The sequence below is a fragment of the Stegastes partitus genome, unplaced genomic scaffold (assembly GCF_000690725.1).
Source record: "Stegastes partitus isolate 25-593 unplaced genomic scaffold, Stegastes_partitus-1.0.2 Scaffold17, whole genome shotgun sequence".
In the NCBI taxonomy this organism is placed as follows: Eukaryota; Metazoa; Chordata; class Actinopteri; family Pomacentridae; genus Stegastes; species Stegastes partitus.
In genome coordinates this window covers 1,181,991-1,195,119 of record NW_007577748.1, presented here as the reverse complement: position 1 = coordinate 1,195,119, position 13,129 = coordinate 1,181,991, and the positions used below count along the sequence as shown (strand labels likewise).

General features: G+C 39.7%; 1 protein-coding gene across 1 annotated transcript in view; it reads right to left on the bottom strand.

Annotated features, from left to right (window-relative positions):
• The window catches only part of LOC103364395 (copine-8), a 78,773-nt gene that overhangs the window by 8,934 nt on the left and 56,710 nt on the right, over window positions 1-13,129 (bottom strand). Inside the window, exons 7-15 of the mRNA XM_008291508.1 lie at window positions 12,341-12,404; window positions 10,444-10,547; window positions 9,689-9,793; window positions 6,526-6,567; window positions 5,604-5,679; window positions 3,447-3,503; window positions 2,651-2,712; window positions 2,344-2,390; window positions 262-443 (exon numbers count right to left, since the gene is read on the bottom strand). Of these exons, the coding sequence (XP_008289730.1) occupies window positions 262-443; window positions 2,344-2,390; window positions 2,651-2,712; window positions 3,447-3,503; window positions 5,604-5,679; window positions 6,526-6,567; window positions 9,689-9,793; window positions 10,444-10,547; window positions 12,341-12,404 (739 nt within the window). The remainder of the gene's footprint in view (window positions 1-261; window positions 444-2,343; window positions 2,391-2,650; window positions 2,713-3,446; window positions 3,504-5,603; window positions 5,680-6,525; window positions 6,568-9,688; window positions 9,794-10,443; window positions 10,548-12,340; window positions 12,405-13,129) is intronic.

Genomic DNA, 13,129 nt, shown 5'->3' with positions numbered 1-13,129 from the left:
GGTATTGGCCCCAACATGTAAGGCACACTGTACACAGTGAGACCATTACATGGAAAACACAAAATGAGGTGTGTCTATCACCCCAATACAATAGCCTCCCTGTCCCAGAAATCTCTGAAGTGAAAGAAAGACTGTATGTATGAAATCTACTGAGTCTCTCACAATATCCCTAACTTATTGTGAGTAGTGTATACACACACACACACACACACACACACACACACGCACACACACACACATTGGGGAAAATGATCTTCTTACCAGGGCAAACTCATGCGAGACCCGTCCATCTGGAGGAAGCTTGGCTCCAAAGCCCAGTGCAGGAAACATCTTGTCGCTGTCATAGTCCTGGATGATCTCTCCAACGGCCCTTAGCGCCATAGCATAGTCATTCAGCTGGTATGGGCTCATGTAATGGAGTGAGGTGGGCTGGGACGGGTTGCCTGAAAGCCGAATGGTTCAGCACAATAAAACACACATCAGAGTCACACTGTAATTATCCCTGCTACCCCTGGGCTGTGACTCATATTGAAATGGAAATAAGGGGAGTGGGTGGAAGGGGTTAAAAGGTAGACTGTAGTTTTAGTCACACAAACAAGAAGGCTGTTCCAAGAAACAGCTGCACTGGAGGCAGAAATAATCTCACTGGCTGCCTTAAACCTCAGTGGGCAGCATGAGTAACTGTAACCTTAAGGTATAGATTAGTAACTAGAAAGCTGTAGTGACCTGCTGACCCTACAAATCCTCACTCCAATGGTTTTAAATGAATGAAACAAGTGAACATCCCTGAGAAATTATGCACTGCCAAAGGCTTTTTTTTTTTTTTTTTTAATAAGCAGAAAAAAACAACAACAACAAAACAACAACAAAATCTTTGGCTTTAGTCTTGACACTTAAAATGCAAACAAAGAACAATAAAAATGGTAAAATCAAAAGTCTAGCTTCATTTGTCTGCTCTATATTATTGACATCAACAAAAAAATGGAACAGATAAAAATAAATACATCAAAGCAGATTAAAAAACTGTAACCACAGTGATGACATAAAAGGATACTGTCAAAATCGCAACAAGACCAAAACCAGCAATGTTTCAGTTTGTCTCTAAACACTCTATGCCCTGTCTGTAGCATTCAGCCCTAAGCCCAAATAGCTCTTTCTGATTATGTAAATCTTAAAAAATGGGTCAGACATATATAGCTTTATTTTGTAAAGGGCTCAGTAATTTCGCAAAATAGCCAGGCACAGTAGTTTGAGCAAATGTTACTCGAGCAGGAATGAAACTGTGTATTTGTTAGATATTATTCTCAGTGGCAGATTATTACACGTTTAATGTGCTTGTGAGAATCGTCAACAGCAGGATGACGTGTGTAGCTATGAATGGTCTAAAGTGTGTGTGTCCATGCAAACAAAGGAATATGTCACATCATGCAACAGTGTGACTCAATGACAAGTTTTTAATATTTTATATATATATATATATATTTTTTTTTTTTTAATAGCAAAAATGGAGCTCAAACAAATAGAATATATTACCCAGGAGATACAAAGGCAACACTTTCTCTAGGATCATCTAATTGCTGGCTTTTATTTTTAAGTTCAACAAGGAAACATATAACACCTGCTTTATGAAATAGCTGTGAGACAGTTGTTACATTCTGGTGCAACTTCTGTTAGTAGTTTGGAATACGAGCAAAACCAATGCAGATATTATGCATGTAATGTAATTACATGCATAACATCACTTTTATTTCAGCCACTCTCCAAAATGGGAATGTGAGAATCCGATTTGATGGCAGTTGAAAAAGTCATCCATTGCTCCTGTGATGTAAAAATGTCTCCAAAATTATATAACATATATTAACTCACTAAATCATCTCTTGCTAAGATAAGAAGATCAACTATCTGTGACAAAGTATTTTGTGCTGAACAGCTAATTTTGTTTGTTTGTCGCTGACTAGTTGTCACTGATAAATGTACTGTAATTTACCTGTGGTGCGCCACAACAATAACAATCTGAAGTGGAAATGTAATTTGAAAAGTGTGGGTGTAATGACTTTCCGTCAACACAGAAGCACAAGCTTTACAAATTGAGGCTAAAAAAAGAATATCAAAGTGAGCTCGAAGTTTAAAGCCAAAAATAATGTTTAAGTAATGGTCCAACTTTTAGCTGCTTTTTCCTCTCTTGTTCAAATCAAGAGGGTGAAGTGTCATTGGAATAAGTTAAGCTGACTGACAAGGAGTCCCTTAAGAGTTCACATCATGTAAAGGTCTGATCGTTAACCACTGTCGTTTTATCTGTTCGATACGCTCGAGGGATTTCATTATTAAGAGCAAAGCACTTACCATTTGATGCTGTGAAATCAATTGCCACTGTGAAATTAATCTGAGTCCTGCAAAAAGAAAATAAATCACGTAAGGAGAAACATGGAACCATCAATCATGCCAGATTATACCACAGCATGTTTCAAAGCATGCAGCAGCGAGCAATTAAGCAGCAGGTTATCGGCAGCTGTCTGTCTAACCTTGGAGCTGAGCGATAACACGCCGCTGTAATCCTCTCAGCTGAGCATCTGCAGTGTCTAAACGACTAGTGGCAAGTGACTAAGGATTTAATGATGACAGTAATGCTGGTATCTAATCTAGAACCTACCCGCCTCTGATGTAGTCCAGGAAGGACAGCTCAGTGTCCACCAGGCAGGACAGGAGGGTGACCTGCCAGTCAGACAAGTGTCTGAATTAGACAAAAATCATTTTTACAGCAGAGGCAGAGTCTGTTAATGTAGGGACATACAATAAGTTTAATTTCTTAGGTAAGTATTTTGCAACATGGCTTACATGAATTGAAATGACGAAATAAAAAAAAATTAAAATCCTACAATCAGTAAAAAGCAAACAAACAAACAAAACCTGTACTCTCTACACCATAAACACACAAAGAGTTGAACGAAATAGTTGAAACATGGAAAATAAACTGGCATTTATTTTGATAATTGGTTAAATATTTAGGTCACAATTCAAGCAAAGATGATTAAAATTTTCCTAACACCATTCTCCTGTTAGCACATGCTGCTTTGATTGGTCATTTTAAACTCTCTGATTTGCAGACTGGGCTAAAAACTTTAAAAAGACCTTTTGTTTTAACAGGATCTGATGGTTGGATGCATGCTCATGCTTTGAGACAGTGAATAAATGTCTTAAAGGGACAGAAATGAAGAAACACTTTCTGAAAAATGATTGGCAAATTTCATAAAATGTAAACATGAGCCTCTTAAAGATAAATCACATGAGGTCCCAGGTTCAGAATACATATAAAAAAAACTACATAAACCTTGAGCAGTAGCAATCTGGAATTAAGCTGCAAGTGTTAAAGTGTAAGTGCAGCCTTGAGGTCACATTGGAAAAATATGATAACAATATAATAATAAAATACAACAGTAAAAACTCACCGTTCCTGAGTTTAGGTACTTTTTCTTCTTCTTCCCTTTCTTCTTTGGATTTAGCACCTGTGGAGAAATCATGAGCTTGGATTCACCTTATTGTCTCAGTGACACGATAGCAGCCGGACTTCCTGACTCGTGTCTTCTAATTTGATGTAATTTAATCAACCCCAACTATTCAGCAGAATTAAACTAAATGCTTTGAAAAATAAATACTCTACCACTTCATTCCATTTAGTGCACTTTTGGTATTACCGTTGTTCAATCTAGAACAGAAGTAAGGATTCAAAAGGTGGAGGCGACGAGTTGATGGTCACACGGTAGCATCAAAACAGCCAACTCTTGCTGAGCAGGTGATTTGGGTTGTGCTTCATGAGCAGTTTTACTAACTCTTAACTTGCACATATGGTTTACCTACATACAGCTGACGGGCTGGTTAGGGAACTGCAAAGAGTACAAGAGGATGGCACCAGAAGTCTATCTTTTGAGGAACCGGTATGAGGTTAATATCATACACTGTATGTGTGTTTCAACAAGGGCAGAGCATCCCACTAAATCATAAGAATCAGTAAATAGTTGCTCAAATATTCCTCCAGGTCAGCCAGTGCAGAACAGTATCAAAAAGTGAGTTTTTTTTTTTAATAAGCCCTCCAAATCAATAAAGAACTGCTGAATAGGGATGAGGTGGTAATGTATTCCCAGTCGGAAGAAATCCAGTGGGATAAAATCAGCTCACTGTGAGGAAGGCTCCAGGAAAAGTTGGCTATTCTCAGACTCTAAACAGAATCTAAATCAAGTGAAGCATCATTTTTGTGCCTCAGCACGTATGTGCTGACACAGTTAACTATACCAAGGTCATGTGTTCTATAAGAACATGAGAATGTCTGCTTGCAATGGATCAGTCGATAGTCAAGTTCTGATGTATGCATTTGTCCAGTTTTCATCTTACTCAAGCTCTGTGGGAAACACAAGCTGAAACAAAGACAGCAAGCACTCAGCCAGAGGAGGTTATGTTCACAATGTTGTGAAAAATGGGTTTTGCTAATGCCTCCTCCATTATGTTGTATTAATTTTTTTTCCTGAGGTTGATCCTGTCTTCATATGTCCACTGCCCTGCGTGGGACGCACCGTTTCAAATGTTTCTCTGTACGGTAAATTTTGTGCTGTGATTAAAGGTGGAGGAGAATTTAATTATGTATGATTCAGACAAAACCAAACAAACAAAAAAAAAACTAAACATTTGCTTCACAATATGTCAAGCATTAAATCAAGTGTTTTATATTTTATATATTATTTAAAGGAGGCTTTGGCAAAGGTTTCATAAATAAGTTTTTTTTTTTGTTTATGTGGTGACATGTTAATCTTTTATAGTGAACTTTTTACTAATTCTCGTAACCTTCTCTATCACCTTCCACTAGTTTGCATCTGACCTTGAGTCAACTGAGGGCATGCTTGCTTCTTTTCTTAACCTCAGTGAATATTGATATTCACTTCAAGTTGATCTCTCCTTATAAAACTGCTGAAAGTAATATTAGTACTGTAGACAGGACCCATAGCTCAGCTTTCAGCCCTCCTCTGGAAACAACTTTCAAGAATTCTGCAGAGAGAGTGCAAAGAGACAGAGCAGTCCATTCAGATTGAAAATGGGTTCCTATACAGGTAAACTTCATCCGACTTTGTGTTTTCAGGAAAACCTACTTTCTGTCAGATTGAGTTTGTCAAACATCACAAATTAATTTCAAATCAACATATCTTTGCTTTACTTCATTTTAACCAACCAATCATTTATTAGATGTGGTGGGATGTATCACACTGGTAACCTAGAACATGGAGAAGTTACAAAAAAGAGGGGGGAAAAAAAGCTTCTAACATGTAGTTATCATTGTGAAAGTGTTAAGCAAAGCCTGACATATTCCTAAACCTAACCATGTAGTCATGTGCCAGATCCACCGCATAAACTACTTTACATGTGTGGGAGGTCATTTTGAGACAAGTGGCAAGACGAGTTGCCTGGCCTTCAGTTTTTCTCGTAGCTGTTTGAGGGTTAGGACTTAATTTTTGAGTTAAAATTGGAACTGGGGTCAGGTTTGGGTTAGGTGTGAGGACAAGAGAATAATAACATGTGTGTGTGTGTGTGCATGGGTGTGTGTATGCGTAGAATATCACCTCATAGATGTGGAACTGTGACTGGCTTCTGGACATTTCCCTGTAGCTGGTGCTGAACTCGCCGATAAAGTCGTGGCTGTAAAAAAACGACACAAAGTCACACTTCATCCTGACTGAAAAACCCTACATGTATTTCAGTGAGAAAGATCTTTGGGAGGCAGTGTTAGAAAAAAGTGAAGATGCATTCACAATGGCACAAAAGCCTGCTTGAGAATTACAAATTTCATGCATTTCTTTGTGGTGTATTCACATTGTCTGTAAAGCCTTCTTCAGAGTAGAGGAGTATCACTAACAAGCTCCTTGGTTCCTGGAGGTGTGGGTATAGCAACCAATTTTACAATTTCATGGAGATAATCAGTGCAGTTGGAATCGGGGTCAGATATTAATGGGAGCTCAGGGCAAAATGCCCTTGAAATGTCAAAAACTGTCTGTGAAATGAACAATGAAGGGGCAAACTGTGCCTCTGAGTACTGGGAATACACTTGCCTCAAAAGACAAACAGTATCTTTATTCCCACACTAATGGTATGGAACAAACTACCAAAAGACTACTCAAGCAATATTCGTAGTCAGTGTATAGCTAGTGTAGCCGGGAGTTGTGACATGAAGGACTCTACGGTGAAAATTGTCAACAGTATCTAGTCAAACCATGAAAAACAAGAGGGTGCATAAGGACAACTATTTTAGAGTGCGATCTGTGACTATAATCCCAAAAGCCTTTCCCTACTTTGCACATATGCTCAGATGTTATCTAGGCAGTTTGTATTTTTTAGCAGCATACAATAACAGGGCCATTGGGCATACATGGCATCTGTAATTCTTAAAATGGTATCCAGATTGAATGGGTTAGACTCAATAATAATACTGTATAGATACAGGGACCATAACATGCTTGAGCATATATAAAAGCATTGCTCCCTTACCCTCCATCTCTGTCCCAATCGTATACCTCCACTTTAATGCTCCTGTAGGGGAAAAGAAGAGGATGGAGAGAAGGAGGGGGAGAAATCCCATTAAAAAACCAATCAGCAACACAGATTTATGTTTTTTCTGCTTAAAGAGCTGGCAACTGGTCTGTTGAAGGCTGAGGTCCTACAAGGACCAGTCTACATAATCAAGAGAGGGCACGTACATGGCTTTTATCTGAAGGTAGCTCTTTGTATATCCTGGTGTAACCCAGACAAATACGAATTACAGAGCACTCAGATAGTACAGAATTCCATCATTGGTTCCAGTTTTTTAGATTTATTTTAGAATGACAGACCTAGTCTTATCACACTTTTCACAAAGATACCGATGGGAAAGATAACCGTTTCTGACGTGTAAGGTCATATTTTTTATATCGTCTGATCTCTCGAGACGGTTGATTGTAAAATTGGTTGTGTAAGGCTGAAAAAAGCTGTGCATACAACAACAAACTTTGACACAACAACTTCCCTGTCTTCCCCCTTTTCATACACTGTTTCACCACAGAAAGTACAACATTGGACTCGTTATACAGTCATACATTTTCCTCTCCCAGGAAAGTCCGACCACAGTCTGGTCTTGCTCTCACCACTATACACGCCCTTTACACAGAGGCAACCTGTGATCAACAGGATAGTCAGGATATGATCACTGGAGTCTCTGCAGGATCTGAGGGTTGATTCTGAAGTGACTAACTGGGAGATATTCTGTGAAACACATGGAGAAGGCATTGATGACCTCACTGATTGTGTCACTGTCATTAACTTCTGTGTGGAGGGTTTGAGTGGAGCTAAAAAGCTGAAGGAGAGCAGGGACTCATAAAGGTGGAAGGTGGAGGACAAGCTTCAGGGGAACAGGGTGAAGTATGTCTGCAATGGTGTGAGAACTATCCCTGGGTTTGGCACCAACAGATGGGAACAGCAGGTGGGATTAAGTAGGGCTAGAGATTGTGACCCCCAGCTCAGACTCCAATCCTAAGGACAACTGGGTGGGTCTCAGTTGATCAGATTAAGAGGAAGTTATATCAGGAGAAAGTGATTGACCTGACCATATTAGCCCCTAAAGGTGCCAGACAGCTCTGTGGTGTTCTCTGGTGCCTGTTCAACCTCAGCCTGCTCCTGCAATGAGACCCTGAGCTTTGAAAATCCTCTTACTTGGTTCCAATCACCTGCATCAACAGCATGTCCATCTGCCTTAAATGACTACAGACCTCACACATTAAAACCATGGAGATGCTGGTCTTATAACATCTCTGACCCCTGGTAAGATCCCTGCTGGATCACCTGCAGTTTGCCTATTGGCTGCATGGTGGTGTGGACAATGCAATTATCTACATGCTGCAGAGGGTTTACTCCCAGCTGGACGAGGTAAGCAGCACTGTGATAGTAACGTTCTTTGATTTCTCGAATGCGTTCAGTTCAATTTGACCTGCTCAGCTGGGGATTAGGCTAGGGGAGACACAGGTGGGCTCCAGTATAAAAACATAGATCACAGGCTACCTATCAGGAAGACCACATTTTGTAAGGCTTCACAGCTGTGTGACATGGACAGTTGTGAGCAACACAGGAGCTCCACAGGGGGCGGTGTTGGAACCCTTCCTCTTAACAATTTACAACTCCTATTCAACTCGGAGTCTTGAGTGGGGCAGAGGAGTATCAGGAGCTGGCGTGACAGTAACCCCCTGGTGTTCACTGTGGCTAAGAGCAAGGAGCTGGTTAGGGGCTGAAAAGAAGGCCTGCATTTGCTTCAAATAAAAGCCAGGGGTCTGAATTGCAAATGGGGACATCATACAAGTACCTGGAAGTGCATCTGGACAACCGCTGGGAGTGAATAACATACAGGCTGTCTACAGGATGGTTCGATTCAATTCAGTTTTTTTTTGTTTTTTTTTAATACAGTGCCAATTGACAACATATGTCATCTCATAGCACTTTATACAGTAAGGTATAGGCCTTACACATTTTAAATAAAGAAACCTAACAAATAACTGTCAATGAGAGGGAACAAAAACCCTCAAAACTCAGACAGATCCAGAGTCAGGGAAGGTGATCATCTGCCGAGACTGAAGGTCTAGAGCAAACTGTGCTTTACTATTTTTTAAAGTATTTTAAGCAGCAGTGTGTTTGGGATGGTGGATGAACTTAAGGAAAGTTTTTGAAACTCAAGCTCCCTAGAGGAACTAGTTCTGTCCTGGGATCGTCTATGGCCACTGGTTGTGGTGGTACAGAGGAGGACTCTCTCCAATCTAAGAAATATTATAGACAACAACTCCCACCCCGTCCGCAACATGCTGCTTAGCAGGAAGCGTGTGCTCAGCAGGAGACTTCCCCAGCTGAGATGTAGAACGGAGCACTGCAGGAGATCATTCCTGCATGCTGCTAATAGGCTTTACAATGCTTTCAAACCTTGAACTGAAATTGACTGTAGGACAGTAAATAGGAATGCTATAGCTACAATATATACATACATTATTTATGTGTATTAGGTATATCCATCTATGCATTTTCTTCCACTTACAGAGTCTGATAGCGGCAGACTAAGTCGGGTACTCCAGATGTCCCTCTGCCCAGCAACATTTTCTATTTCCTCCTGAGGGATCCCAAGACTTCCCAAGGCCAGACAGGGAGTGTAATCTCCCCTGTGAGTTCTGGGTCTACTCTACAGTCTGCTCCCAGACGGTTGTGCACAGAAAACCTCCAAAAGAAGGCATCCAGGAGGCATGCTAATTAATTTGCCCAAACTGTCTCAGCTGGTTTCTTTCGATGACATTGATATGTATGTTTTTAAGTGTAATTTTTATGGTATCAGGGCTCTTCTGTCAATGGCAGGCTAGCACTTTGCACGCCAACTCTGCCACAACTGCTGTCTGTGTGTGTGTGGGTGAAAGAAACACATCGCAAAGCACCATCGAACCTAAGTTTTAAAAAGGCGTAAAGTAAATGTGGCCCCTTTACCATTTAAAAAATGTCATAGTCTAACTCATGTGTCACTTTGACCATTTTGAACTCTGCTGTAAATATAAAGTTCACTTACACTCTCATTTCTGCTTCATATATTATTATTCTATCTGTTTAAGTGTAAATATTTCTTAAATGTTTGTTGGTGTGTTTTTTACTTTACCTGTCATAGTCTCCGTTACATAGCGCCCTGACAGGAATTTTAAAAGCCTGCCACACTGGATCCAGAGTATTCTTCACTACTTCCGTTTTGTGGCAGATGGTAAACCTGAGACATACAAAGTTGTTAACAGGTGAAAAATTGCCACTCATATTTAAAAACATGGACCTCTTCTGTTTGTTACTATGGGCAATATAATATAAAAAGTATTTTCATAAAGCTTGATCCTTAGTTGTTCTTTTTTATATGTCATCTAGACTGGCTCTTTGTAACCACGGCGTGCTGCTGTTATACCCTACAGCAGAACATTTAGGCTGCATCAGTAAATACCCAGCTGTACTAAAAGAGAATGTGTTAAGTGCGAGACACTGAAGTCGACTTGAATAAAAGCATCTGCAGGGCAAAGAGACTGCGACCTCCACACAGTTTTCACTTAACTCCATCTTATCCATCCTTTCGCCCTTTATTTCCCTCTTGTCAGCTATGTCCTATTATCTCTGCTCATCCCTCCTTCCACTGCGTTCTCTTGTTGACGGATGGATGGCTTAAGTCACATATACAACACCCAGTATTATGTAACATCGCATAGGCAGTTTAGATCTTATATCCACTATATAGGGGTTTTGGAGCATGAAAAATCATGCTCAGAGTCTATGCTTTTCATTTTCCCATGATGTGTGTGCATACCGTAAAGACAGCTGCATACAGTAAGTTAGCAAATTGATGTCCCCAGACAGCATAGGGGCTTGTTAACTTACGATCCATCCTCGTTACTGCGGTAAAAGACGAGAAATGGATCAGATTTTCCAAAGAAGTCTTTCTTATCCAGCTTATTGCCACAAAACTGGAGCATCACCGACTCCTAAAGAGGAGAGAGGGAACAAGAACATAAATATTGCACAGTCTCAAGTCTGCTGAAATGGCACACAGTGACCTGCTGCTTTCGGAAAAAGTATTAATATTGGCCAAAAGGATAATGAAGAGTGATACATCACTAGACACATTTTGCTTTCTCCAACTGAGTCCTGTTAGCTGATATAAAAAATTAATCTTGACCTGCCCCAAAACCAATGCTAGATGATTACATCAAGATTACCCTTGAACACTGTGACATTTGCATATTATTAGCATGATTTCATCTTGAATATGTGATTAATGATATGCAGAGGTTGTTATTTCATAAAGTATTCTAAGTTTGTTGGTATAATGAATTTCACTATCATCTAGTTCTTTAAAAAAAAAAAGTCATTTCCTTTGTTTTCATGGATGCCGTTAGAAAGTGCACAAAAAATGGATGTTTTCTTTTTCAATTTTATTTTGCTGTACAGCTTGGAAAAGGAAAAAAATTAAAACTGTCTTCTCTCCTTATGCTTGACATGTTTTATGACAGAATGATAGCTCAGGACCTATGCTCTTACACTTTGAAGGGGTGACACTGAAATGTGAAATTCAGCTTGATGTTATGAACTCTAAAACAAAACCTTTTTATGAACTGAGGTATCCACAGGTGCCCAAAACACCAATAAACAACAACACTGACTCAGAATGGTAAGACACTGTCAGAAATAGCCCCTTTTCTAACACTGTGCAAGTGCTTGAAGGGGATTGTTGTCTGTCTACAAGAAAAAGGGGTTGAATAGTCACGGGCTGGCTCAGCACAAAGTTCAAATGAAGACATGTCAACAGTGTCAAACAGTGTGCTGTGTCCTGAGCTAAAAACCAGTCCTCTTAAACTGATTGACAACTAGCACCATGACTAAGAGTTTTTTCACCTACACGGCCAACAGAAATAAAACAATTCCAATCCTTTTCTGTGAAAAAGCACTGTAAATCAAGCAACATAAAGCATGACATGTATTCTGTGACAGTGTTGGATACATCATCTGGTTCTCAGCAGCACTGTGACATTTCTAGAAAATACACTTTGAGATAATACACTTAGTTCTCTAACTGGACTCAAATTTTTGGTATTATAGCAATGCTAGTGTCTCACATATATAGAGATAAAATGTAATGTGGTGAAAAGGAAAATATGTAGGCGTGAACAAATGTTTCCTATAATAAACAATCATGCATTTTGGTTATTTCATAGATTTAATATAGATCCCTTGGTTTGGTTGAGTAGCTGAGAGATTATGACAAAGGCCAAACTGAAAATGTCCCCCATCAGCAGAGGTGAGGTGTCACAGGAGGGAAAACCCATAAACTGTTGACAAGGTGTTGGGAGAATTACTGTTGAATGTCCAGCTCACATCTTGTTACCTGACACCACAGGTCCTATCAATCAAATTCAGACCTCGGTGGGTCTAAGCTGATGGCGACAGGTGAAGGACCACCATCAAAATATGAGACAGGGGTGTTTGGGCTCATCAGTTAATATCTATGTCTACAGTTGTGGACATTTCCATTGACCTAGATTCATTTGCTGAATATAAGTTGCCCAAGCTAATACTTATTTTGCTATTTAAGCTATTTTCTTATTTGTGTGTGTGTGTGTGTGTGTGTGTGTGTGTGTGTGTCTGTGTGTTACACGCACATGAAATTGTTAGTGATTATGGAATTGTAAGGGTTTTTTTTATGACAAGTTGTTGTGTATCTGAAAGTCAGAAAATTGCACTTCAAATGAATCAACAAGCAAATAAAACAGACTTTTACCCTGCAGTTGCTCAGTTCTTCTGCTCTCACTATGATGGTGCCACATTTCTTCCCTGGGATCCCACTGGAGAAAAAAGGAGAGAGAACAAAAAACAAACAAAATTAGCCATACTTAACTGTCTGTTACTTAACATTTTTTAACGTGGAAGACATACTACTACTACTACTACTACTAATAATAATAATGATAACAAGAATAAGAATAGGAATAAGAATAAGAATAAGAATAAGAATAAGAATAGGATGCACGGTGTTGCACATTGTTGCCTCGTAGCAAGAAGGTCGGCAGTTCGCGTCCCAGTGAGGACACCTGGGATCTTTCTGCGTGGAGTTTGCATGTTCTCCCTGTGCAGCGTGGGTTCTCTCCAGGTTCTCCGGCTTCCTCCCACACAGTCCAAAAACATGTTGAGGTTAATTGGTGATTCTAAATTGTCCGTAGGTGTGAATATGAGTGTGCTTGGTTGTCTGTCTCTAAGTGTAGCCCTGTGATAGACTGGTGACCTGTCCAGGGTGTCCCCTGCCTTCTCTCTATGTCAGCTGGGATAGGCCCCCCCCACGACCCTAGTGAGGATTAAGCGGTGTATAGATAATGGATGAATGGATAATAATAATAATAATAATAATAAGAAGAAGAAGAATAACAACAACAACAATTTTTGCAAAACACTTTTTAGTAATTTAAATGTTCTAAAAAAAAAAACAAAAAAACTGACAAAACACAGTGACAGAACAGAGAAAAGAGGGACAGAAACTAGGCAAACAACAGATTTAACATAAAAAGGCCTCCCT